The 24,963-nt window shown below is 43.1% G+C and overlaps 1 protein-coding gene across 1 annotated transcript in view; it reads right to left on the bottom strand.

Moving 5' to 3' along the window:
- Nucleotides 1–5,965: 5,965 nt before the first annotated feature.
- LOC131396749 (zinc finger protein 211-like) overlaps nucleotides 5,966–24,963 on the bottom strand; it is a 34,315-nt gene continuing 15,317 nt past the window's right edge. The window contains exons 5-7 of the mRNA XM_058529119.1: nucleotides 14,447–14,573; nucleotides 12,224–12,319; nucleotides 5,966–6,107 (exon numbers count right to left, since the gene is read on the bottom strand). Coding sequence (XP_058385102.1) covers nucleotides 12,273–12,319; nucleotides 14,447–14,573 — 174 coding nt within the window. The 3' untranslated portion in view covers nucleotides 5,966–6,107; nucleotides 12,224–12,272. The remainder of the gene's footprint in view (nucleotides 6,108–12,223; nucleotides 12,320–14,446; nucleotides 14,574–24,963) is intronic.

Here is a 24,963-nt window from a genome sequence, read left to right as displayed (position 1 = left end):
AAGACCTGAAACCATAAAACTCCTAGAAGAAAACATAGGCAGTATGCTTTTTGACATTGGTCTTAGCAGTATCTTTTTGAATATCATGTCTCATCAAGCAAGGGAAACAAAAGAAAAAATAAACAAATGGGACTATATCAAACTAAAAAGCTTCTGTATGGAAAAGGAAACAATCAGCAAAATGAAAAGACAACTGACTAAATGGGAGAAAATATTTGCAAGTTTTATATCTGATAAGGGGTTAATATCCAAAATATATAAAGAACTCATACAACTCAATAACAAAAAAAAAAAACAACCCAAGTAAAAAATCAGCAAAGGATATGAACAGACATTTTTCCAAAGAAGATATACAGACGGCCAAGAGGCACAAGAAAAGATGTTCAAAATCGCTAATTATTAGGGAAACATAAATCAAAACCACCATGAGATATCTCCTCATGCCCGTCAGAATGGCTATTATTAAAAAAACAAGAGGGGCTGGCCGGGTGGTGCAGTGGTTAAGTGCGCACGTTCTGCTGTGGCCGCCCGGGGTTCACAGGTTTGGATCCCGGGGGTACACCGAAGCACCACTTGCTAAGCCATACTGTGGCGGCATCCCATCTAAAGTAGAGGAGGATGGGCACGGATGTTAGCCCAGGGCCAATCTTCCTCAAGAAAAAAGGGGAGGATTGGCATCGGATGTTAGCTCAGGGCTAGTCCTCTTCACAAAAAAACAAAAAAAAAAACCAAGAAATAACAAGTGTTGGAGAGGATGTGGAGAAAAAGGAACCCTCGTACACTGCTGGTGGGAACACAAGCTGGTGCAGCCAGTACGGAAAACAGTATGGATATTTTGCAAAAAATTAAAAATAGAACCACCATATGATTCAGCTATTCCACTTCTGGGTATTATCCAAAGAACATGAAAACATTAATTTGAAAAGATATATGCACCCCTATCTTCACTGCAGCATTGTTCACAATAATCAAGACATGGAAGCAACCCAAGTGCCCATCAACTGATGAATGGATAAAGAAGATGTGGTATATATATACAATAGAATATTATTCAGCCATAAAAAAGAATGAAATCTTGCTATTTGCAACAACGTGGATGGACTTTGAGGGAATTATGTTAAGTGGAATAAATCAGAGAAAGATAAATACCTTATGATCTCACTTATATGAGGAATCTGAAAAAAACCAAAAAACAAAAAACCAAGCTCATAGATACCGAGAACAGACTGGTGCTTACCAGAGGCAGGGGGTGGAGGAAATGGGTGAAGAGGGTCAAATGGTACAAACTTCCAGTTATAACATAAATAAGTCATGGGGATGTAATGTACAGCATGGCAACTATAGTTAACAATACTGTAATATATATTTCAAAGCTGCTAAGCGAGTAGATCTTAAAAGTTTTCATCACAAGAAAAAAAATTTTTTAGCTATATATATATGTGTATATATAGTGATGGATGTTAACTAGACTTATTGTAGCGATCATTTCACAATACATACAAATCGAATCATGTTGTACACCTGAAACTAGTATAATGTTATATGTCAATTATACCTCAATAAAAAAATAAAAAATAAATGTGCACACTTCACAACACATTAATTGTAGGCCAATGTTGGAGAGCACTGCAGAGTGAGCAGTGGAGAGGGTGAGACATGGAGACCAGAGAGGGCTTGGACAGCCAGGGACCCAATGTCCGAGTCGAAATGACAAGTGGTACAGTTTCAAGAATGGGGAAGGGATGATGTGGAGGAGGTATGGCCTTAGCCTTGGAACTCAAACAATGGTGAACAGGGGACAGGTTGCTGGTATAATCTGAACCTAGTCCTGATGTCATGCCCTCCTCCAGCTCCCATTTAGCAAGGCTAGACCCTCTCTGAGCACCTCTTGCCGTGGTTTTGGTAATGCCTGCCTGTTCAGGCACACAAGGCTCTTCCCCTATCTGCAGTTGGGGACCTAGAAGATGCAAGTCCTAAGGGAAAGATATTGCCCAGTGAACCACTCCACCACAGATTACAGGAAAGAAAACTCAAATGAAACAAAATACAACAAACAAAGGAGAAAACCTACGAGGAATGTCTTATGGAAACAATCCAGTGGTCCCAGCCAAGTAGTGACCATGTCAGGGCCTGTAATTCCTGACACAGCCAGACCCCAGGAAATGTCAGCTAAAAAGGGGGACAGAAGCTGAATCACAGGACCCTTCTGGAACTGGATGAGCATCAGAGCAAGGAGTGGCCAAGCCAGATGGGATCCACAGGGCTGACATCCACACTCCTGACTCTCGGCCCCTTTCCTTCAAGGCTTCAGGGTGCAGTTATTGGGGCTTATGGGGAATGCACTGCTCGGAGTAGTGCCTACAGTTCGGCCCTGGAACCCACAGCTTACATGCCAGGAAAGTGGGGAAGGAAGAAGCACCCATGCTCTGCCGTGGGAAGGACAGAGCTGCCTCTGGGGAAGACGGACAGGCAGAAACCAGCTCAGGTCACTGGGGTAGATGTGAAGGCCTTACCCAGCGAGGCTGTAAGTGCAAAGTCGTCCAGCATGACTTCACAGTACAGGATTCTCTGAGCCTCATCAAGCCTCCCCCACTGCATCCAGGGAAAATTAAATGGCAATATCCTCAAAGCTCACATGGCCCCGCCATGAGGGAGACAGTTGATTCCGTGTTCAGTTTCTCTCCACAGGGCCCCAGTCCATCCTCCCATACATCCATCCCATACTCGCCCTCTTCCCCAACTTCCTAATTCAGAGGCGATACCAGACACTGGTGCCATTGGGGCTCCCTCTCAACTCATACCCGTTGGCCACTGTGTCAACCCACAGCAATAACAGACAGGCAGGCAGAGAGACACCAACTCAGCTCAGGCCTGGTATGTGGGGTATTTTAAAATGTTCCTGGGATTTGTTTTAATCAGGTATGGTAAGATGACAGACACAGAGACAACTGCCTTTGAAAGAAGAGGTTATTATTTACAGTTCCCAAGAGGACGGGGCATGACAAGCCATGCAGGGCGACTGGGGAATTACCAGGGTGGGTCAGGAGGCAGGAGTGAGAGGAAAGAAGGGGCCAGAGACAGGAATGGGCAAAACAGGGTAGGCCGGCTGAGCAGGCTTAGGACTGGATAGATGGAATAATTTCGGCAAGCCCTGGGCTATGGAGGTGGTCCCTCATTGTCCAGTACCTGGCCCTGGGATGATTTAGGGCAAGGGGATAGTGTCTGACTGAAGGAGCCTGATAAAAGGTGATGGGTGGGGTATGGACTCAGACTGGTTGGTTTGCATATAAAAGACTTGCTCACAGTAAGCTGTTGACTACCTCTAGGAATTAGCTCACCCTGGGAGGGGCAGTCTCTCCAGGATCAGCAAGGCCCCAAGATGTTGAAGCATCATAAATACAGAAAATAAAAAGACATGATTAATACACAGGGCCCAATCCCATCTCCTGGTGTCACCAAGATCATACCTCCCAGATACAAACAAATGTGGGCTCAGTCTTCTTCCTTAAGCCCCAATACCAGGGCCCTGGAGCCAACAGTTCCCACCCCCTTCCCACATGCATATCACTTTTTCTTTTTCTTTTTTCTTTTTGTTTGAGGAAGATCAGCTAACATCCATGCCAATCTTCCTCTTTTTGCTGAGGAAGACAGGCCCTGAGCTAACATCTATTGTCAATCTTCCTCCTTTTTTTTTTCCCCCTTTTCTCCCCAACCCCCCAGTAGATAGTTGTATGTCGTAGTTGCACATCCTTCGAGCTGCTGTATGTGGGATGCCGCCTCAGCATGGCCAGACAAGCGGTGCGTCAGTGCGCGCCTAGGATCTGAACCGGGGCCACCAGTAGCGGACTGCATGCACTTAACCTCTAAGCCACGGGGCTGGCCCCCATATCACTCTTTAGACTGTGCCTCCCTCACAACTCTAGACCCCACCACGAACCCCATCACCGCTGCTACCCGACCCTGGCCACACCAGAGCCATGTCCACAGACTCCCCACAAGTCACTCTGCACACAGCATTCAGAGTGTCTGGCAAATACAACCAGATCTCACCTTTCCCGACTTTCTGTATTAGTTTCCTAGAGCCACAAACGGGGTGGCTTAAAAACAACAGGAATTTATTATCTCAAAGTTTTGGAGGCTAGAAGTCTGAAATCAAGGTGTTGGCAGGACTGTGCTCTCTGATGGCTCTAGGGGAGAATCCTTCCTTCCCTCATGTGGCTTCTGCGTTTGCTGGCAATCCCTGATGCTCCTTGGCTTGCAGATGCATCACTCCAGTCACATGAGTGTCTTCACATCATCTCCCTCTCCAGTCACATGAGTGTCTTCACATCATCTCCCTCTGTGTGTGTCTGTGTCCACATTTCCCCTTTTTATAAGGACATCAGTCATACTGCATTAAGGCCCACTCTAATGATCTCATTTTAACTCGATTACCTTTGTAAAGACCCTATTTCCATTTAAGGTCACATCTTGAGGTTTGGAGTGTTAGCACTTGAACATATCTTTTAGGGGGACATAATTGAACCCAAAACACCTTTGATGGCTCCCACTGGCAAGGGCAGTACCCGATCCTGCTTTGAAGGCCTCCCACTGGGCCCTTTTCCTGGCTTCAACCTCAGTCATAACCACACACAGATGTCTGATACCCTCAATCCTCTTTCTCGTTTGTGTCACATTCTGTCCCTTCATCACCAACGGTCACCTGGTCAAAGGCCCAGTATGTCCATAGAAGGGTGAACAAGCACCAGCCCAGGCCTTACTGTAAGTTTACCTCCATTCCTGCTAAGCCTCAGCATCCATCTCAAATCCACTTCCCCTTGGAAAATCTGGCCACCTGTCAGACCCTGATCTTCCCCACATGCACCCCTCATGGCCCCTATCTTCCCTCTGTCCTTGTGACCTACCATCCTCACCCATTTGCCCAGGCAAGATAACCAGTCCCCAGGGCCCACCCTCCCCTTTCTTTCCTTGCAGTGGCATTGCCAACATGACCAGAAGATTCTTCCTCCTAAATCCAACCCACAAGTCCACACCATCCACACACCAGATGCCACATTCTGGATGCTTATAACCTGAATGCCTCCCAGCACACCAGAACTGTGCATCTAGTTCAGCCCATTTGTAATTCCACTCAAGGGTCTCTGGAACATCAGACTCAACATGGCCAGAACCTAACCTGAATTATTTGGCTCCTTTTTAAAACTAAATCACACGGGGGTTTCCTAACCATAGGTAAGCCTATTGCCTAATGGACGAATTCTTATAGGCCACGTGATTCAATACTTGAGAACATCACATCTAACTGCCATTAGGACAAAGTGGAAGTGAAGTTGACATGATTTGAAGTATGTGACAGCAGATGACAAGTCACTGTTCATCTCTAATTCTCAGGAACTTCACTTCCCCCCTGCCTCCCCACTGGACCTCAGGGCAGTGACATGCAGGTTCAAATGTCTGACCATGAGATGGCACAACCTGATGTCCACTAACTCTGAGTCACCAGGTACTGTCCTCATCAAGACTTAATCAGCCCATCACCTGAACATGTAGTACACAAGTGAGCACAAACTGGGTGTGAGGGAAGCTGGGTGTGCAGGAAGACAAAAAGAAATTGCTGACCACCTAGCCAGTTTCTAGCACAACCCATCAATTTGGTGACCAGAAACCCATTACATTACTTCTACACACTCAACACTCTCACCCTCTATGTGACAATCCCAAGTCCAATCCAATCATTGCCTCTATCTCAGTGTCAGAATCTCTGTTCCTAACCTAACCTCAGACCTGGAGGCTGTGAACAAAATGATAAGTTGTTTGTCACCACTCATTCCCAACATGTAGCTGTGGTTCAGGGACACAGTGAAGGGACCTGTTCAAACCACAGAAGAAATAACTGCTAACCTAAGTTTTATACACAGCAATAGTGGCTTTGGAAAAAGAGTACGAAATAAAACTACTTCAGGTCAAAAATGAGAAGTTTAATGTAAAATCAACCTGCATAAAACGAAATTCTTATCTAAGGATATTCTATTTAAGGATGATGGAAGTGATCCCAGTTGAAAGATCTTCAACGACAGGAGAAATGAGGATCTGAGAGAGAGGTGCATCTGTGGATTAAAAAAGAAGCTCATTATCTGTATAAAACATGAATAATATTCCATTGTTAAGTTAGAATGATGGAATTACCATGTATAGCCTCAATTATATATATATATATATGTGTGCATATATTGAGATGGGACAAATTGATTAATGTTCTAAGTCTCTTAATATTGTCCAGGAGAAAGGTAAAATATTTAAAACTCTGTATTCTATTATGTTAAATAAGTGTAATTTTTAGCTTAAGCAATACTAAGAATCAGAGTATAAACTTGCCAACTAGAAGAAAGAAAATATGGATTGTAAATAAGTCACTGACAGAAACTTAAAAAAAAATTACCACCCTAAAGAACAAGTGAGGCAAAACCCCCCCACAAAATAAAAGGGTATATTTAAATCCAAATGTATCAACTATTACATTAAATGAGTATGAGAGAAAAGTTCAAATTATCAGTGATCTTTATTGGCCCAAAATACCCTTTACAAGGCATTTTTTTAATCAGTGAATTCAAATTTTCATTCAAAGCAGAAACTAATTCCACGGCATCCTCAGCCACCGCCAGTGCAAAAGGAGCCGGGGGTGGGCAGGGATGTCCTAGGTTTGGCTGGTGGGGTGTCAAGATCTTAGGTTGAAGGTCATCAGGGTCGTGACCCAGGCATTTAGGGCCTAAAATCAGCTGAGATGTCATGAGGAAACTGTAGTATATATGTTTTTACTCGGAAAATTCCTAGGTCAGCAGCATCCTCTGGTGAGGGAGAGGCGGGTGGGGAAAGAACAGTACAAAGGAGGAAAACTGTATGTGATAATTACAAAAGGAGCTGACTTTTTTAAGCACATGGATCGAGCACCGTGTACAGACACTGTATCCTTTAACCTGCACAGCAGCCTGAGAGGTGAGTCTGCCCAGGTTACAGAGGAGGAAACCGAGGCCCAGAGATCCCTCAGTTGCCCACAGTAATGCCTGGTAAGTAGCTGGGAATGGTGCCCCATAGAGCTGCAGTTCTGGCCACCACCCGCAGGGCCAGGACCCCTCTGTGTGAGTAACATGGCCACGGAAAAATGTAACCCTCGTGGGGACAGGGAAGAATCCTGCCTTTTCTGTGTCCCAGAAATGGCAGCCTTTGGCTTCACTCAGTCACTCAACATGTTACTGGGTACTGACCGAGAAATGTAAACACCAGAATAGGTTATGCCCCACAGTCTCATGGATGTAGTGGGCTATCTTTTTTTTCTTTAATTTTTAATTTTTATTCTTTTTTGTTTGTTTATTGTGGCAACATTGGTTTATAACATTGTATAAATTTCAGGTGTACATCATTATACTTGTATTTCTACATGTACTACATCATGTTCTCGTGTTCACCATGCAAATACTAATTACAATTCATGACCACACACATGTGCCTAATTATCCCCCTCGCCCTCCCCACTCCTCAGCTCCCCTCTGGTAAACACCAATCCAATCTCTGTCTCTACGTGTTTGTTTGTTGTTGTTATTATCTACTACTTTTTAAATACTGAGATGGGAAAAGTCATTCCCTGGGGCTCACCCCATTATCCCAATCATCCATACATCCTGTTAGCTTTCTTTTTTTTTTTTAAAGATTTTATTTATTTATTTATTTTCCCCCCAAAGCCCCAGTAGATAGTTGTATGTCACAGCTGCACATCCTTCTAATTGCTGTATGTGGGACGTGGCCTCAGCATGGCCGGAGAAGTGGTGCATCGGTGTGCACCCGGGATCCGAACCTGGGCCGCCAGCAGCAGAGCATGTGCACTTAACCGCTAAGCCATGGGGCCGGCCCTAGCTCTCCTTCTAACATGTCCCCAGTCATACTCTTCCCAACAGCTTGAAAATACAATCCACTTTCTTCTTTAACATCAGTGGATTCACCCTGGAGTGAAGCCCTGTGAATGAGATTAGTATGGGAAAACCTTTCTCGAGAGAGCGAGACTCATTCAACACTGCAGCGTCCACCTTGGGGAGAAGCCATATGAGTGCACTGAGTGAGGAGGCCTTCAAGCACAGGTCACACCTCACAGACAACCAGCATATTCACACTGGGCCAGTCCACCATGAACCCCCTCCTGGCATATACAGCGGCCTCTACCACGTCCTCCACATCAGTTCTTGGCTCTACTGGATACGTTCCCCACACATCCGTTAGAGGGAGATTTTCATATAAATCAGATCATGTCGTTGTCCTACTAAAACCCTCCCAAAGCCTCCCAGAGCAATTAGGATAAGATCTAAATTTCTGACAGTGGCCTACAGAAACCTGTGCATCAACCTCTGCACACCCCTCGTTTTCACTGCCTGTCACTCTTCTCCACTAGCTGCACTGGCCCCGCTCTTGCCAGTCTCAAGATCTTGGCACATGCTATTCACTTTTGCAGGAATACTATTCCCTACCATTGAACCTAGCTTCAGTGCCTACATCCTTCAGGAGTCTGTGTGAAACCTATTCTTTAGTGTCTGCTCTCCTTACTGTGCTTTACAATTTAATGACCATCTTTCCACCTTTACAGACAAGAATGCTGAGGCCTGGGGATATGAGAGGTCTCCAAGCCTGGTGATGGAAATAGCTCAGAGGTGCTGGAATCCTAATCTATACTCAGTGTCCAAGCTCTTGGCAACCAGCAACTAGACTACTCTTCCTCCTTTACATCTTTCCTCCAAGGGTCAAGTTTTGACCCTGCTGTTCTTTATACCCTTGGACAGGGTATATGTCTGTCCTGTATATGGGGATATAACCCTTGGACAGGATATAAACCTGTCCAATATTCCCTGGACAGGTTTCTATCATAGCAGCAGAGTTGTTTTACTGCAGCTGTTTTCATGTGTGTTTCACACACTATACGGTGAGTTGTCTTCTTGCTCAAAAGCCCATGTCTTAGTCACTGATGTGTCTTCACTACCCATGATGTGTTGGCGACAGTGTGGTAATGTGGAAGAAGGATGACACGTGACTCTTGCTCCTCATACCAGGCAGAGCATACCAGACCACTTTGAACACAGAAGGGAAGACTGCATGAGAGAACTGAACAACCCCAGGATGTCCTTTATCCACTGGACTGCACCACATTCCTGCTTTGGAATAAACTGAGGCTCAGGGTTCTGTGTGGGCCACGTTACAGCACAGAACTCCCTGGTGTGGACTGGAGGACACCCACTGAGAACCCAGGTGTGATCTGGGAGAGAGAGGGCCTCCAATCTCTGTGATACAGCGGTCCAGCTGCAGGTAAAGCCATGGCTACAGCAGAGATGGTGTACCTAAGGGAGGATGGGATTTCTCTTCAGGATGAGTATGGATTCTCAGATGTCCGGTAAGATCATTCCTCTGGCCAAGCAATTTGCCACAGGGGTTATATTCAAAAGGTCTTTCCCCAGTATAAGTTCTCTGAAGTAGACTGAGGTTGCCCATGTGTGGAAGACCTACCCACATTTCCCACACCCACAGGGTTTCTCTCCACTATGAATGCCTCGATGGCTAGTGAGGGATGAGCTAAGGCTTACAACTTTTCCACATTCACTGCACTCATGGGGCTTCTCCTCAGTGTGATACCTTGTGGGTCAAATTAAGCATAGCTTGTCATGAAAGGCTTTCCCACATTCTTTACACTCAAAGGGCTTTCCTCTAGTGTGGGTCCTACGATACAAGACAAAATCAGAGTGGCGGGTGAAAGTCTTTCCATGTTCATTGCATCTGTAGGACTTCTTTCCAGCATAAACCCATACGTGTCCAGTTAAGGAAGAGCTGTCACAAAAGGCTTTCCTCATTCTTTGCACTCCAAGAGTTTTTCCCCGCTGGATACAATCAGAGTGGTCTGTGAAGTTATTTTCACATTCACTGCACTCACAAGCTTTCTGTCGAGTGTGAATATGCTGGTTCCCTGTGAGGTGTGACCTGCGCTTGAAGTCCTCCTCACTCAATGCACTCATATGGCTTCTCCTCAAGGTGGATGCTGTAGTGTTGAGTGAGGCTTGCCCTCTTGAGAAAGGTTTCCCATACTAATCTCATTCGTAGCGCTTCACTCCAGGGTGAATCCACTGATGTTGAAGAAGGAAGCAATTATATTTTCAATATGAACTTGATGTATCATATACTGAGACATGAGAAACTGTAAGCATGGTGAAGATTTGGAATAAGGTCTGAGTGGCTGGGGGAGCTGACGCAGCAGACAGAGGTGACCAGAGACATAGAGCAGACATGCAGAGATCAGGTAGACGTCTGTTAGCATCATGTAGGTGAGAGAGAACGATAGCATCTGTTATGGCAGGGTGTTAGCGGTGTAGCTGCTTGAGCTGATGGATTCAGGAGATGTGTATGATGTAGAAAGGACGGGTCTCGGGATGGCTAGATGTTGGATTTGATGGTGATAGAGGTGTTGAGCTGTTGTCTGAGCTGATTGTTTCCTGCCTTCTCAACTTCCTGGATGGCCATTCACTACACAGGGGGACGTGGGAGGAGTGGGCAAGATCATGAGTTCTTTCTTAGGCATGATGAATCTGAAGTGCCTTTGACACATTCACATGGAGACGTGGGATTGAAGAGAGGGGTGAAATTTTGGAACAAACTCCAAGGAACTGAGGAGGGGTTGGCCAGAAACATGTAGCTGACTGTGCAGCCTGAGGGAGTACCAGAGAAAAAGAGACCATCACTCTCTGGTGGTGCCAATCCACACAGCAATGGCTTCAGGTGCCCTCAGCAGCCCAGATGTGGGACAGACAAGGCTAAAGACACCTAAAAATTTTACAGGACGAGAGGGGCAGGAAGACATGGGGAAAGGACTGCTTCTGAGTGTCTGACTGACAAAAAGAACAATGTAAGCATATACGGACAGATAAACGGATAAAGAAGGTGGGAAATGGTAGGATGCAGAGTATAGCTGGAGATATTAATGGTACAGGAAGAAAGGCTCTTTTCGTCTGAGCCCTGAAGGAAATGTATGATATTACTATTACTCATTATTCATTATGATTAATGTTATTTCAAACATAATACCAATACGAAAATCTAACTTTTTTTTTTTTGAGGAAGATCAGCCCTGTGGGCTAACATCCATGCTAATCTTCCTCTTTTTTGCTGAGGAGGACCAGCTCTGAGCTAACATCTATTGCCAATCCTCCTCCTTCCCCCGCCCCCCAAAGCCCCAGTAGATAGTTGTATGTCATAGTTGCACATCCTTCTAGTTGCTGTATGTGGGACGCAGCCTCAGCATGGCCGGAGAAGCGGTGCATTGGTGTGCGCCTGGGATCCGAACCCGGGCCGCCAGTAGTGGAGTGCGTGCACTTAACCGCTAAGCCACGGGGCCGGCCCTATCTAACTTTTTTTGAGTCACTGACTATGTGTTAGGCACTATCCCATGCAATTCTATATATTTTCTATTACATCCTCAATCCAATGAGATAAAAACTATTATTACTATCATTTTCTAAATGTAGGCTGAGTAGATGTTTACCAAACTCACTTGTTCTTCTCCTTGGACACACAGCTAAAACAATTCCTAGCCCTGAGAATCCAAGTGTGGCCAAATGCCGTTTTTGCAATGGAATGTCAATGGAGTGGCAACGGCAATGTACGTATGCAGGTGGGTACGACTTCTTTCATTCTTCCCATTTCCCCTCTCCTCAACACATGATGCCAGGATAGGCTTAAATTAAGCCACATGTTGACAACAGAAGGTACCTTGCTCCCTGAATACCTGTGTGGTACAGAGCTCTCCACTGACCTACGTGGATCTTGGCATGAATGAAGAAAAGAAAAAACCAAAAAACTCCCTGTGCTGAGCTGCTGAGGTTATCGAGTTTCTCTGTTACAGTAGCTTGCGTTAACTTAGGCTGTTTTTAACACTGATGAGATCGTGCAACATCCCCAGGGTCACAAGGCTAGAGAGGGACAAAGCCAGATGTTAAGCCCAAAGATATGGAGCCAACAGCCTGCAATTTACCTAATACAACCTACTCCTCCCCGAGTAGCAGGGAAGAGTGTAACTGGGTGAGAGGACAGGTCAAAGGGCTCCACGGGTGCCCAGGCCCCCAAAGAGGTCACAACAAGAGGCTTCCCAGCGGTCCTCTACTGGTCTGCAGTGACCCCTCCCACCTGGTTCTTGGCCACCCACCTGGACAGGAACTTTAGGAGAGGCCTCTCTTCACCATCTATAGATCTTGCTAATTCTCCAGCATGTGGATCAGTTCTGGTGTGGGAACAGGATACCCTGATCATGGAGAAATAGGACAGTAGTGTTTGAGTAAAGGCAAAAATGAACCTCTCCATTCAATATGGTAGGCAAGACAAAGATGAGATGTCCGACTGAGGCTGCTCCCACCTACGCAAAGCAAATGCTGAACTGTGACCTAACCAAGAGCACGGACACCATGCTTGGACCAAATGTCTGTAGAGGGTCGTGATGGCTGTCCACCTAACACCTATTCCCCTTGATCTCCATCCTACAGAATCCAACACTGTTCAGGGGCACCCCTCCCTTTACACACAACCCCAGGAAGATGACACCCTCATTCCAGAAGCTATTTTCTAATTAACCTAAGTCAGCATCTCAGTCTCCCTGGGCATCAGAACCACCTGGGGATGCCTGGTTTTGATCACGAACCAAATGGAACCAAATCTCTGAGGAGGAGGCCTGGTCATGAACACTTTAAAAGCTCTCCAAGGTATTCAGGATCCCAGGGAGGACTGAAAACCCAGGTGCTAGTCTACATCAACGGATGCCCGTCTGACCTTTTTCTGTTTTATTTGGGAGGTGTTGGGTGTTCTGTTATTCTGAAGCTATGACATGTGAGGGTGCAAAGGGAGGCAAAAGGAACCTGTATGAATCAGGGGACATCTGCATCAACAGTCTCAGGACTGAAATTACTCCTTGGGCTATGAATCTCACAAACAGGATGCTGAGCAAAAGGCTCCAGACACAAAGCAGTGCACACTGTGTGATTCCATTCATGGAACGTTCGAGAATGGGCCAATCCAATCTCTGGAGATGGAAGTCAGCAGACGGGTGCTTTTTGGGGGAACTGAACGGGAGACAGTGGGGAGAACCTGCCATGTGGGGAGAACGTTCCACAGCTTGATCCAGGTGGAAGTCACATGAATGGGTACACTGAAAACTGTGCACTGAGCTGGACACTGAGGACTGTACTTTTTACTGAAAAGAAGTTATACCTCAAATAAACAAGAATATTAAAATAATAACTCAAAAAAATAGTAACTCATGCTCAAAAATGTCATTGTCTTTGGGCTGCAGCTTCCTAAAGGGAGACAATTGGGTTCAGAGTGAGCAGTTCTGGAGAAAAATCTGCACTTTACAAGGGATTCTGTGAAAATTAAATTAGTGGAGCAGTGAGAGTCATGTCAGGAACAGGGTCTGACATGGGGTGAGTGCTCAGGGGACATTAGCTGTCACCATCATTATAAATTGCTTTTTTAAAATTGATCCACATTTTGTTTACTTAAATTGATTTCTTCAGAAAGGGAATCTTGCATCACCTGTAAATGATAAAACTAGTTTCACTTTTCACAAATAAGTTACCATCAAAATACAACAACAATGGAATCAAAATAATGCTAGACGTTCCAGCAAGCTTATGTGGCCTGCCCTGCACTATGAGTCCAGGGCGGCTCCTTCTGTTGCAAAGGAAAATTAGCCAAAGTCAGGGGAGGCATCAAAGATTTATCACTCAAGTAAGACTCTGCTGACAACAATTAGAAGGCAGGAAAGAGAAAGGAAAAAGGAACGGCTTTCTCAGGGTGTCCATCAATGCCAGTTGATGGTATGTCTGCACACCCTCTAAATCATCTCCTGTACCAGCAGAGAACTGTGGCCCAGGCCTTAGGAAGCAAGGGATGATCATGTAGACATCAGGGAAAAAAAGGCGCCTTTCAACTGAGATTGTGTAGTTTCAATGTTGCCGGTGGCCTGCTTGATTCATGGGCTTTTTGGAGAATGGCCCCTCATCTCCAGCCCCTGCTCACTGGGTTATGGGGACACCTAACCCAACAAAGCTTGACCATTCAGTTTCCCCCTGGTGACAATCTGGAATAAGGACCTCAGGCTGAGGCCAGCCTGTGCTAAGTATTGCAGTGATAATGTGGGCTTGGTTTAATTCTTGGTGTCGTTCTTGATTTCACTTCCTATTTTCTGGCCCCTCACAGTACCTGGCTGGATACAGGAAGACCAGGAAAGAGGAGGGGAGACAGGAACACTGCAGGAGTTATGGGTAAGAGAAAGGGTGGGCTCTAGAGGCCTTGTCTACTAGTCAGGCCTAGAGTGAGAGGGTGAAATGAAGAAGGTGGCTGTGGGTTCCCCACATGGGAGGGAGGTGAGCCTTACCCAGTGAGATCAGGATCCCGCAGGTCTCCAGCATTACCTCCCGATATAGGGTCCTCTGGGCTTCGTCCAGTTGCCCCCACTCCTCCCAAGTGAAGGTCACGATGAAGTACTTGAAGGTCATCGATACCTGGAAAGTCGAAAGGAGACATCCACATTGGCTTTGGGGCTGCTGGATGAGATTAGAGCCTGTTGCTCGGTCACTGCTGACGGTGCAGAGAGACCCAAGGCCAGAACCACCGAGCACATCTAGTGAGCCGAGCTCTGCGTTGTGCTCAATGTGGAGGCAGATGCTGCCTTTGGACATAATGCGATTGTGCCAGAGAGAAAAGCCATCAATGGAGTAAACCATTGAATGTCATAAGGTTAGGACAAGCCTACGGGACTATAAGGTACAGACAGTAAGTGCTCTGGTGTGTCAGAGGATGGGGATGTAATGATACAAATTCCAACGACAGCAGCAGCAGCTGAGCCTCACTGGTCCTCACTGTGTGTGGGCACCTGCTGAGGGCTTCATATGCTGTGTCAAAGTGTCTGAAGGCCCAGCTCTGCACCCAGATTCCCAGGTTTCACTCCAGCCTCTAGAAACCAAGCCTTGCCATGTGCATGACCTTGGAGAAATCACTTCATTTCTTTGAGCCTCAACTCCCCCATAGATACAATAACAGTTCCCACTTCACCATGTTGTTTTGAGAATTAAAGAGAAAATGTTTCAAAAGTAAACACTGGAGTGGCTGGGTTATGTGAGGACTCAATGTGTGTGTATGTTTAAGAGCTTGGAAGTCTCTTTTTTCTGTAATTAGTAGACTTTATTTTTTAGAACAGTTTCAGATTTACAGAGAAAGTCAACAGATTATAATAGAGTTCCCATATTATCCCCTACCTCCCCGCCCTCCCCCCCAAGTCTCCCCAGTTAATACCTCACATTAGTATGGTACATTTGTTACAATTAATGAACCAATATTGATACATTATTATTAACTAAAGTCCATAGTTTATTCAGATTACCTTAGTATTTATCTAGTGTCATTTTTCTGTTCCAGGACCCTATCCAGGATACCACAGTGTATTAGTTATCTCCCCTTCGGCTTCTCTTGGCTGTGACAGTTTCTCAGACTGCTTTTTTTTTAATGATCTTGACAGTTTTGAGGAGAATTGGTCGGGTATATTGTAGGATTTCCCTTTCCTGGAAATTGTTAGCTGTTTTTATCATGATTATGGGTCCTTCTCACGGGGTTATGGGTTTGGGGGAGGAAGATCACAGAAGTAGAATGCTATTTTTATCACATCATGTTAAAGGTACATACTATCAACATGATTTATGCCTGACTGTTGATGTTGACTTTGATCACTTGGCTAAAGTGGTGTTTATCAGGATTCTCCACTATAAAGCTACTCTTTTTCCCCACTGTCCATACTGCACCCTTTTTTTTTGTGTGAGGAAGATCAGCCCTGAGCTAACATCTGTCGCCAATCCTCCTCTTTTTGCTGAGGAAGACTGGCCCTGGGCTAACATCTGTGCCCATCTTCCTCCACTTTATATGGGATGCCACCACAGCATGGCTTGCCAAGCGGTGCGTCGGTGTGCACTCAGGATCCGAACCCCCTGCTGCCAACAGCGGAGCGCCCGCACTTAACCGCTATGCCACAGGGCCGGTCCCCCATACCGTACTCTTTGAAAGTAAGTCCCTCTGCATAGCCTACACTTAAGGAGTGGGGAGTTATGCTCTCTCTCCTGTAGAAGGGAGTATCTAATTTATTTGGAATTCTTCAGCACAGGAGATTTGGCTCTCCTTCCCCATTTATTAACTCATTCAACAATCTATGTACTCATGTACTTTTATACTTTGAGTTATAATGAAATATATATATGTGTGTATATATATGTATATGTGTATATATATATGTATATGTGTATATATATGTATATGTGTATACACACACACACACACACACACACACACACACACACATATTTGGTGGTGTTCAAATTGTTCCATCTTTGGCCACTGGGAGCTCTTTCAGTTGGTTCCTGTGTCCCTTTGATGTGCCCCTATTGTGTGGCTTTTTTGAGCATTTCCTTACTTTCTGGCGCTACAAGATGCTCCATGCTCATGCTATATATTTCCTACCCCAGTCCTAGACTCAGCCATTTCTCCAAGGAGCCTTGGTTCACTTTATTAGGGCAGTAGGTGTGCTCATTGCTACTGGGTCCTCTGGGCCACGACTGTTGCTGCTTTTAGGACTTCCCAGCTGACAAAACAAAGAAATATATGTGTATATACTAACCTGGGTATATACCATCTGTATCTATCTTAAATTAAACATGAGTTCTTATTGATGTCTCCAACTCTAATGCACTACCACACAGATCATTCTAGCCTCCTTCTCTTGCTTACCTGTAAATTCCTACTCCAAGAGTGAGAAACCTGGCTCCTACCATCCATCAGCCGTTTACTTAAGAGTTCAATTCCATTATATGGTCATGCGTTGCTTAACTATGGGATATGTTCTGAGAAATGCATCGTTAGGCAATTTCGCCATTGTGTAAACATCACAGAGTGTACTTACACAAACCTAGATTGTATAGCCTACTACACACCTAGGCTATATGGTACTAATCTTATGAGGCCACCATCCTATATGTGGTCCATCATTGACCAAAGCGTCATTATGTGGTGCACGACTGTACGTGTAAAGCAGTATCAGCATTGTTAACCTGTACCCCCGTGGGAACAACTTTATCAATTAAAGTGCATATCTGCAGTTCATTTTGCCTTTAGTCTTAAAGACTGCATTCATTTCCAAAGTTCCTCAGGTCAGCACCTTTCCCCACCCCCTATGTGAGCCTGTTTCACGTGTTCATAATATAGTCAGATTCTCTTGTCACAGTCTGCATTATTTTCTAGGATCCTTCAACTTCCTAAATTGTTCTTCTAATTTTCATACATTAAGGTTCACTCTTTGTGTTGTACGTTCTATGGGTTTTGACAAATGCATAACAGTATCACAGAGAATAGTTTCACAGACATCAAGATGCCCCGTGCTTTACACATTCATCCCTCTAACCTTCCCCTAACCCTCTGGCAACCACTGATCTTACTTTATCTACAGTTTTGCCTTTTACTGAATGCCACATAATTGGAAACATACAGTTGCCTTTCAGACTGGTTTCTTTCACCTAGCAATTTGCATGTCAGAATCCTCCATGACTTTTGTGCTTTGACAGCTTATTTCCTTTTATCACTGAATTCCATTAGATGTATGTACCACAGGTTTGTTTGTGTGTTTTGGCCCATTGACAGACAGAATGACATCTTGGTTGCTTTCTGTTTCGGGTAATTATGCACAAAGCTGCAATAAGCATTCATGTGCGAGTTTTTGTGTGGACATAAGTTTTCAACTCAATAAGGTAAATACATAGGAGTATGAATGCTGGATCATACAGTAAGACTGTTTTTTTTTTTCATTGACGTCATAATAGTTTGTAACATTGTGAAATTTTAGTTGTACATTGTTTGTCAGTCACCATATAAATGCCTCCCTTCACCCCTTGTGCCCACCCCCCACCCACCTTGCCCCTGGTAACCACCAAACTGTTCTCTCTGTCCATGTGTTAGTTTATCTTCCACATATGAGTGAAATCATGTGGTGTATGTCTTTCTCTGTCTGGTTCATTTTGCTTAACATGATACCCTCCAGGTCCATCCATGTTATTGCAAGTGGGACGATTTTGTCTTTTTTATGGCTGAGTAGTATTCTGTTGTATATATATATACCACATCTTTAGCCAATCATCAGTTGAGGGACACTTGGGTTGCTTGCACTTCTTGGCTATGGTAAATAATGCTGCAATGAACATAGGGGTGCATAAGCCTCTTTGGATTGTTGATTTCAGGATCTTTGGATAAATACCCAGTAGTGGGATAGCTGGATCATAAGGTATTTCTACTTTTAATTTTTTGAGGAATCTCCAGTCTGTTTTCCATAGAGGCTGCACCAGTTTGCATTCCCACCAGCAGTGAATTAGGGTTCCTTGTTCTCCACAATCTCTTCAACATTTGTTATTTTTGTCTTGGTGATTATAGCCATTCTAACGGGTGTAAGGTGATATCTTAGTGTAGTTTTGATTTGCATTTCCCGATGATTGGTGATGTTGAACATCTTTTCATGTGCCTATTGGCCTTCTGTATATCTTCCTTGGAAAAATGTCTGTTCATATCCTCTGCCCATTTTTTAATCGGGTTGTTTGTTTTTTTGTTGTTCAGTTGTGTGAGTTCTTTATATATTATGGAGATTAACTCCTTGTTGGATATATGATTTGCAAATATTTTCTCCTAGCTGGTGGGTTGTCTTTTCATTTTGATTCTGGTTTCATTTGCCTTGCAGAAGCTCTTTAGGCTGATGAAGTCCCACTTGTTTATTTATTCTTTTGTTTCCCTTGCCTGAGCAGACATGGAATTCGAAAAGATCCCTCTATGACTGATGTCAAAGAGTGTACTGCCTATGTTTTCTTCTAGGAGTTTTATAGTTTCAGGTCTTATCTTCAAGTCTTTGATCCATTTTGAGTTAATTTTTGTGTATGGTGAAAGAAAATAGTCTACTTTCATTCTTTTGCATGTGGCTGTCCAGTTTTCCAAGCACCATTTATTGAAGAGACTTTCCTTTCTCCATTGTATGTTCTTAGCTCCTTTGTCGAAGATTAGCTGTCCGTAGATGTGTGGTTTTATTTCTGGGCTTTCAGTTCTGTTCCATTGATCTATGTGTCTGTTTTTGTACCAGTACCATGCTGTATTAATTATTATAGCTTTGTAGTATATTTTGAAGTCAGGGATTGTGATGCCTCCAGCTTTGTTCTTTTTTCTCAGGATTGCTTTAGCTATTCAGGGTCTTTTGTTGCCCCATATGAATTTTAGTATTCTTTATTCTATTTCTGTGAAGAATGTCCTTGAGATTCTGATTGGGATTGCACTGAATCTGTAGATTGCTTTAGGTAGTGTGGACATTTTAACTATGTTTATTCTTCCAATCCATGTGCATGGAATATCTTTCCATTTCTTTATGTCATAATAGATTTCTTCCAATAAACTCTTATGGTTTTCATTGTATAGGTCTTTCATCTCCTTCATTAAATTTATTCCTAGATATTTTATTCTTTTTGTTGCAATTGTAAATGGGATTGTCTTCTTGAGTTCTCTTTCTGTTAGTTCGTCGTTAGAGTATAGAAATGCAACTGATTTTTGTAAGTTGATTTTGTACCCTGCAACTTTGCTGTAGTTGTTGACTATTTCTAACAGTTTTCCAATAGATTCTTTAGAGTTTTCTATATATAAAATCATGTTGTCTTCAAACAGTAAGAGTTTCACTTCTTCGTTGCCTATTTGGATTCCTTTTTCTTGCCTAATTGCTCTGGCCAAAACCTCCAGTACAATGCTGAATAAGAGTAGCAAGAATGGGCACCCTTGTCTTATTCCTGTTCTCAGAGGAAGGGGTTTCAGTGTTTCCCCGATGAGTATGATGTTGGCTATGGGTTTGTCATATATGGCCTTTATTATGTTGAGGTACTTTCCTTCCATACTCATTTTGTTGAGAGTTTTTATCATAAATTGATGTTGGATCTTGTCAAATGCTTTCTCTGCATCTATTGAGATGATCATGTGGTTTTTATTCCTCATTTTGTTAATGTGGTGTATCACACATTGATTGATTTGTGGATGTTGAACCATCCTGTGTCCCTGGTATAAATTCCATTTGATCATGGTGTATGATCTTTTTAATGTATTGCTGTATTCAGTTTGCCAATATTTTGTTGAGGATTTTTGCATCTATATTCATCAGCAATATTGGCATGTAAATTTCCTTCTTTTTATTGTCCTCATCTGGCTTTGGTATCAGGGTGATGTCGGCATCGTGGAATGTGTTAGGAAGCGTTCCACCTTCCTCTATTTTTTGGAATAGTTTGAGAAGGATAGGCATTAAATCTTCTTTGAATGTTTGGTAAAATTCTCTAGAGAAGCCATCTGGTCCTGGACTTTTATTTTTTGGCAGGTTTTTGATTGCTGTTTCAATCTCTTTACTTGTGATTGGTCTATTCAGATTCTCTATTTCTTCTTGGTTCAGTTTTGGGGGGTTGTATGAGTCTAAGAATTTATCCATTTCTTCTAGATTGTCCAATTTGTTGGCATATAGTTTTTCATAGTACTCTTTCATAATCCTTTGTATTTCTGTGGCAACTTGTAATTTCTCCTCTTTCATTTCTAATTTTATTTATTTGAGCATTCTCTTTTTTTCTTAGTGAGTCTGGCTAAGGGTTTGTCAATTTTGTTTATCTTCTCAAAGAACCAGCTCTTTGTTTCACTGATCCTTTCTACTGTTTTTTTTGGTTTCAATTTCATTTATTTCTGCTCTAATTTTTATTATTTCCCTCTTTCTGCTGACTTGGGGCTTTGTTTGTTCTTCTTTTTCTAGTTCTTTTAGGTGTAGTTTAAGTTTGCTTATTTGGGATTTTTCTCATTTGTTAAGGTGGGCCTATATTGCTATGAGTTTCCCTCTCAGGACCCCTTTTGCTGCATCCCATATGAGTTGGTATGGTGTATTTTCATTTGTCTCCAGATATTTTCTGATTTCTCCTTTAATTTCCTCAATGATCTATTGGTTGTTCAGTAGCATGTTTAGTCTCCACATCTTTGTCATTTTCCCAGTTTTTTTCTTGTAGTTGATTTCTAGTTTCATTATGGTCAGAGAAGATGCCTGTTATGATTTCAATCTTAAATTTATAGAGGCTTGCCTTGTTTCTCAACATATGGTCTATCCTTGAGAATGTTCCATGTGCGTTTGAGAAGAATGTGTAATTTGCTGTGTTTGGGTAGAGTGCTCTCTATATATTAAGTCTATCTCGTCTAGTTTTTTGTTTAAGTCCATTATTTCCTTATTGACTTTCTGTCTGGATGATCTATCCATTGATGTAAGTGGGATGTTAAGATCCCCTACTATTATTGTCTTGTTAATATCTCCTTTTAGGTTTGTTAATAGTTGCTTTATGTACTTTGTTGCACCTATGTTGGGTGCATATATATTTATAAGTGACATGTCTTCTTGGTGGAGTGTCCCTTTTACCATTATATATTGCCCCTCTTTGTCTCTCATTACCTGTCTTATCTTGATGTCTACTTTGTCTGATATAAATATGGCAACACCTGCTTTCTTTTGTTTGCCATTAGCTTGGAGTATTGTCTTGCATCTTTTCACTCTGAGCCTGTGTTTGTCTTTAGAGCTAAGATGTGTTTCCTGGAGGCAGCATACTGTTGGATCTTGTTTTTTAATCCATCCAGCCACTCTGTGTCTTTTGATTGGAGAGTTCAATCCATTTATATTTAGAGTGATTATTGATATATGAGGGCTTAATGTTGCTATTTTATTGCTCATTTGCTGCTTCTTTTGCACTTCTTTTGTTTCTTGTCCCATGTGTTTTGGACTACCAATTCAGTTTGGTAGTTCTGTATGATGGTTTTCTTAGTTTTCTCTTTATTTATCGTATGTGTCTCTGTTCTGATTATTTGTTTAGTGATTACCAGGAGGTTGGTATAAAAAATCTCACAGATGAGACAGTCTATTTTCTGATGGCCTCTTACTTCCTTAGACTAAGTTGATTCCATCCTTTTCCTCTTCCCCTTCTAAGTTATTATTGTCACAACTTATTCCATCTTGTGTTGTGAGTTTGTGTTTAAAGTGATGAGGTTATATTCATTTTTGGTGTTTTCCTTCTCTTAATCTTTGGTGTTATAATTGTTTGCTAACCTATTCTGATACAGAGCTTCAATTTTTCTGATTTTGTCTACCTATTTTTCTCCTTGCTCAAAGCTTTGTATCCCTCTTTTTTTTTTTCAGGCAGGAGGGCCTTCTTGAGCATTTCTTGTAGTGAGGGTCTGTGGCAGGGAACTCCCTTTCGTATATCTGTGATAGTTATTATTTCTCCATCATATCTGAAGGATATTTTTACTGGATAGAGTATTCTTGGCTGAAAGTTTTTGTCTTTCAGAATTTTGAATATATTATTCCATTCTCTCCTAGTCTGTAAAGTTTCTGCTGAGAAATCGGCTGAGAGCCTGATAGGAATTCCTTTGTACGTTATTTTTTGTGTGTGTGTCTTGCTGCCCTTAATATTTTTTCTTTATCATTGACTTTAGCCAGCTTTACTACTGTGTGCCTTGGAGAGGGTCTTCTCATGTTGATATATTTAGGAGATCTATTGATTTCATTCACATGTATTTCCAGCTCTTTCCTCAGGTTTGGGAAGTTCTCAGCTATTATTTCTTTGAACAAGCTCTCTGTTCCTTTTTACCTCTCTTCTCCCTCAGGAATACCTATAATCCTTACATTCCATTTCCTAGTTGAGTTGGATATTTCTTGGAGAATTTCTTGATTTCTTTTTAGTCTCAGTTCTCTCTCCTCCTCCATTTGAAGCATTTCTGCATTCCTATCCTCAATAACACTAATTCTTTCCTCCGTATTGTCAGCTCTGTCCTTTAAAGATTCCAGATTTTTCTTTATCTCCTCCATTGTGTTTTCATCTCCAACACATCTGATTGGTTTTTCTTTATAGTTTCAATCTCTTTTGTGAAAAAGTTCCCAATTTCATTGAATTGTCTGTGTTTTCTGGTAGTTCATTGAGCTTTTTTATGATAGCTATTTTGAATTCTCTGTCTTTTAGGTTATAAATTTCTGTGCCTTCAGGGTTGACTTCTGGGTGCTTGTCATTTTCCTTCTGGTCTGGAGATTTAATATATTTTTGCATAGTGCTTGAAGCCATGGGCTTATTTTTCCTCATTTTAAAGCTATCTGGTTGCAGCTTCCACCTGCCGCCACTGGGCGGGGGTCAAGCACAGTGTATTTGAGCCCACCGAGATCTGCAGGTGCTCTGGCCAACTGGCTGTGCTGGTGCCCTGGGCAGGGGGAGGGTTCTTTCTTTCACCTAGAAAGGGGGGCTTTCTCATTCTTCCCTTGCTGTCTGCTCCTTGGGGTGCTAGCTGGATGAAGACACCCCCACAACAATTTGGTCCCCTCCATATGGCAATTTCCTGCAGGCTGTGAGAGAACCTAGAGAGTGACAGTTTTCCTGCAGAAGGCTGCCTCTCCTCCCTCTCTCTCAGAGAGCCATGCAGTCCCAGTCCCAGGGCCACTGTCATTGGGGAAGGAGAGGAGTTCTCCTTACCTCCTTCCACTTCCTCTGGGGGTATCTGCACCTCCACCTTCAGATGTAAGGCTATGTGGGTCTCTCAGGCATCTTTTGTGTTGTGTGAATGTCTTCCATTGGTATTTGAATGTCCTTTTTGTTGTATCTTAGGTGGGGAGAGTCTAAGGGGGAAAGCTCACTCCGCCATGATGCTGATGCCACCTCTCAAATAGGAAGAAGACTATGTTGGTTTATTTTTTTTCTTGCTGAGGAAGATTTGCCCTCAGCTAACATCTATTGCTAATCTTTCTCTTTTTTTTTTTCTTTTTGCTTGAGGAAGATTATCCCTGAGCTAACACCTGTGCCAATCTTCCTCTACTTCATATGTGGGACACTGCCACAGCATGGCTGGTGAGTGGAGTAGGTCTGTGCCTGGGATCCAAACCCAGGAACCTGGGCTGCTGAAGTGGAGCACGTGGAACTTTAACCACTCAGCCATGGGGCCAGGCCCAAGACTGTTTAACTTTTTAAGAAATTGCCAAACTGTCTTGCAAAGTGGCTGCATTAGTCTGCTTGGGCTGCCATAATAAAATACCACAGACTGGGTGGCTTAAACAACAGAAATTTATTTTCCCACAGTTCTGGAAGCTAGAAATCCAAGATCAAGATGCCAGAAAACTCAAGTTTTGGTAAGAGCTCTCTTCTTGGCCTGGCTTGCTGTGTGCTCACATGGCCTTCACAGAGAGAGAGAGAGACAGAGAGAGAGAGAGAGAGAGAGAGAGAAAGAGAGAGAGAGAGAGAGAGATCTCTGGTGTCTCTTCCTCTTCTTATAAGGACACCGGTCCTAGCAGATTAGGGCCCCACTCTTCTGTCCTCATTTAACTTTAATTAGCTTCTTAAACCCTTAAAGCTATAACAGTAGCTATACCATTTTGCATTCCCTGCAGCAATGAATGAGAGAGTTCCTTTTGCTCTAAACATACTTGCCAGACTTTGGCATTATCAGATTTAAAAAATTTTAGTCAGTCTAGTAGGTGTGTGGGGTGTCTCATTAATGTCTTAATTTGCAATTCCCACTTTCAAATTATACTATACCACTTCACGGGTAGTGCAGGTACCTTAGAACAGAGCATTCTCAATTCCTCCATCCAGGCCCTTATAACACTGCTAATATTTGTTCCACCTAGCCATATGCTATAAATACTCGATATATTGTTATTATTACTTTGAACAAACTTATTTTTTAGATCAATTAAAATAAGAAAAAATAAGAGATTTTATTTTACCTTCATGTATTCCTTCTCTGACACTCTTCCTTTCTTTTTGGAGATCTGAGTTTGTGACCTAC

This window comes from Diceros bicornis, chromosome 34 (genome assembly GCF_020826845.1).
Source record: "Diceros bicornis minor isolate mBicDic1 chromosome 34, mDicBic1.mat.cur, whole genome shotgun sequence".
Lineage (NCBI taxonomy): Eukaryota > Metazoa > Chordata > Mammalia > Perissodactyla > Rhinocerotidae > Diceros > Diceros bicornis.
The sequence above is the reverse complement of the archived record's forward strand: the minus strand, read 5'-3'. Positions and strand labels throughout refer to the sequence as shown.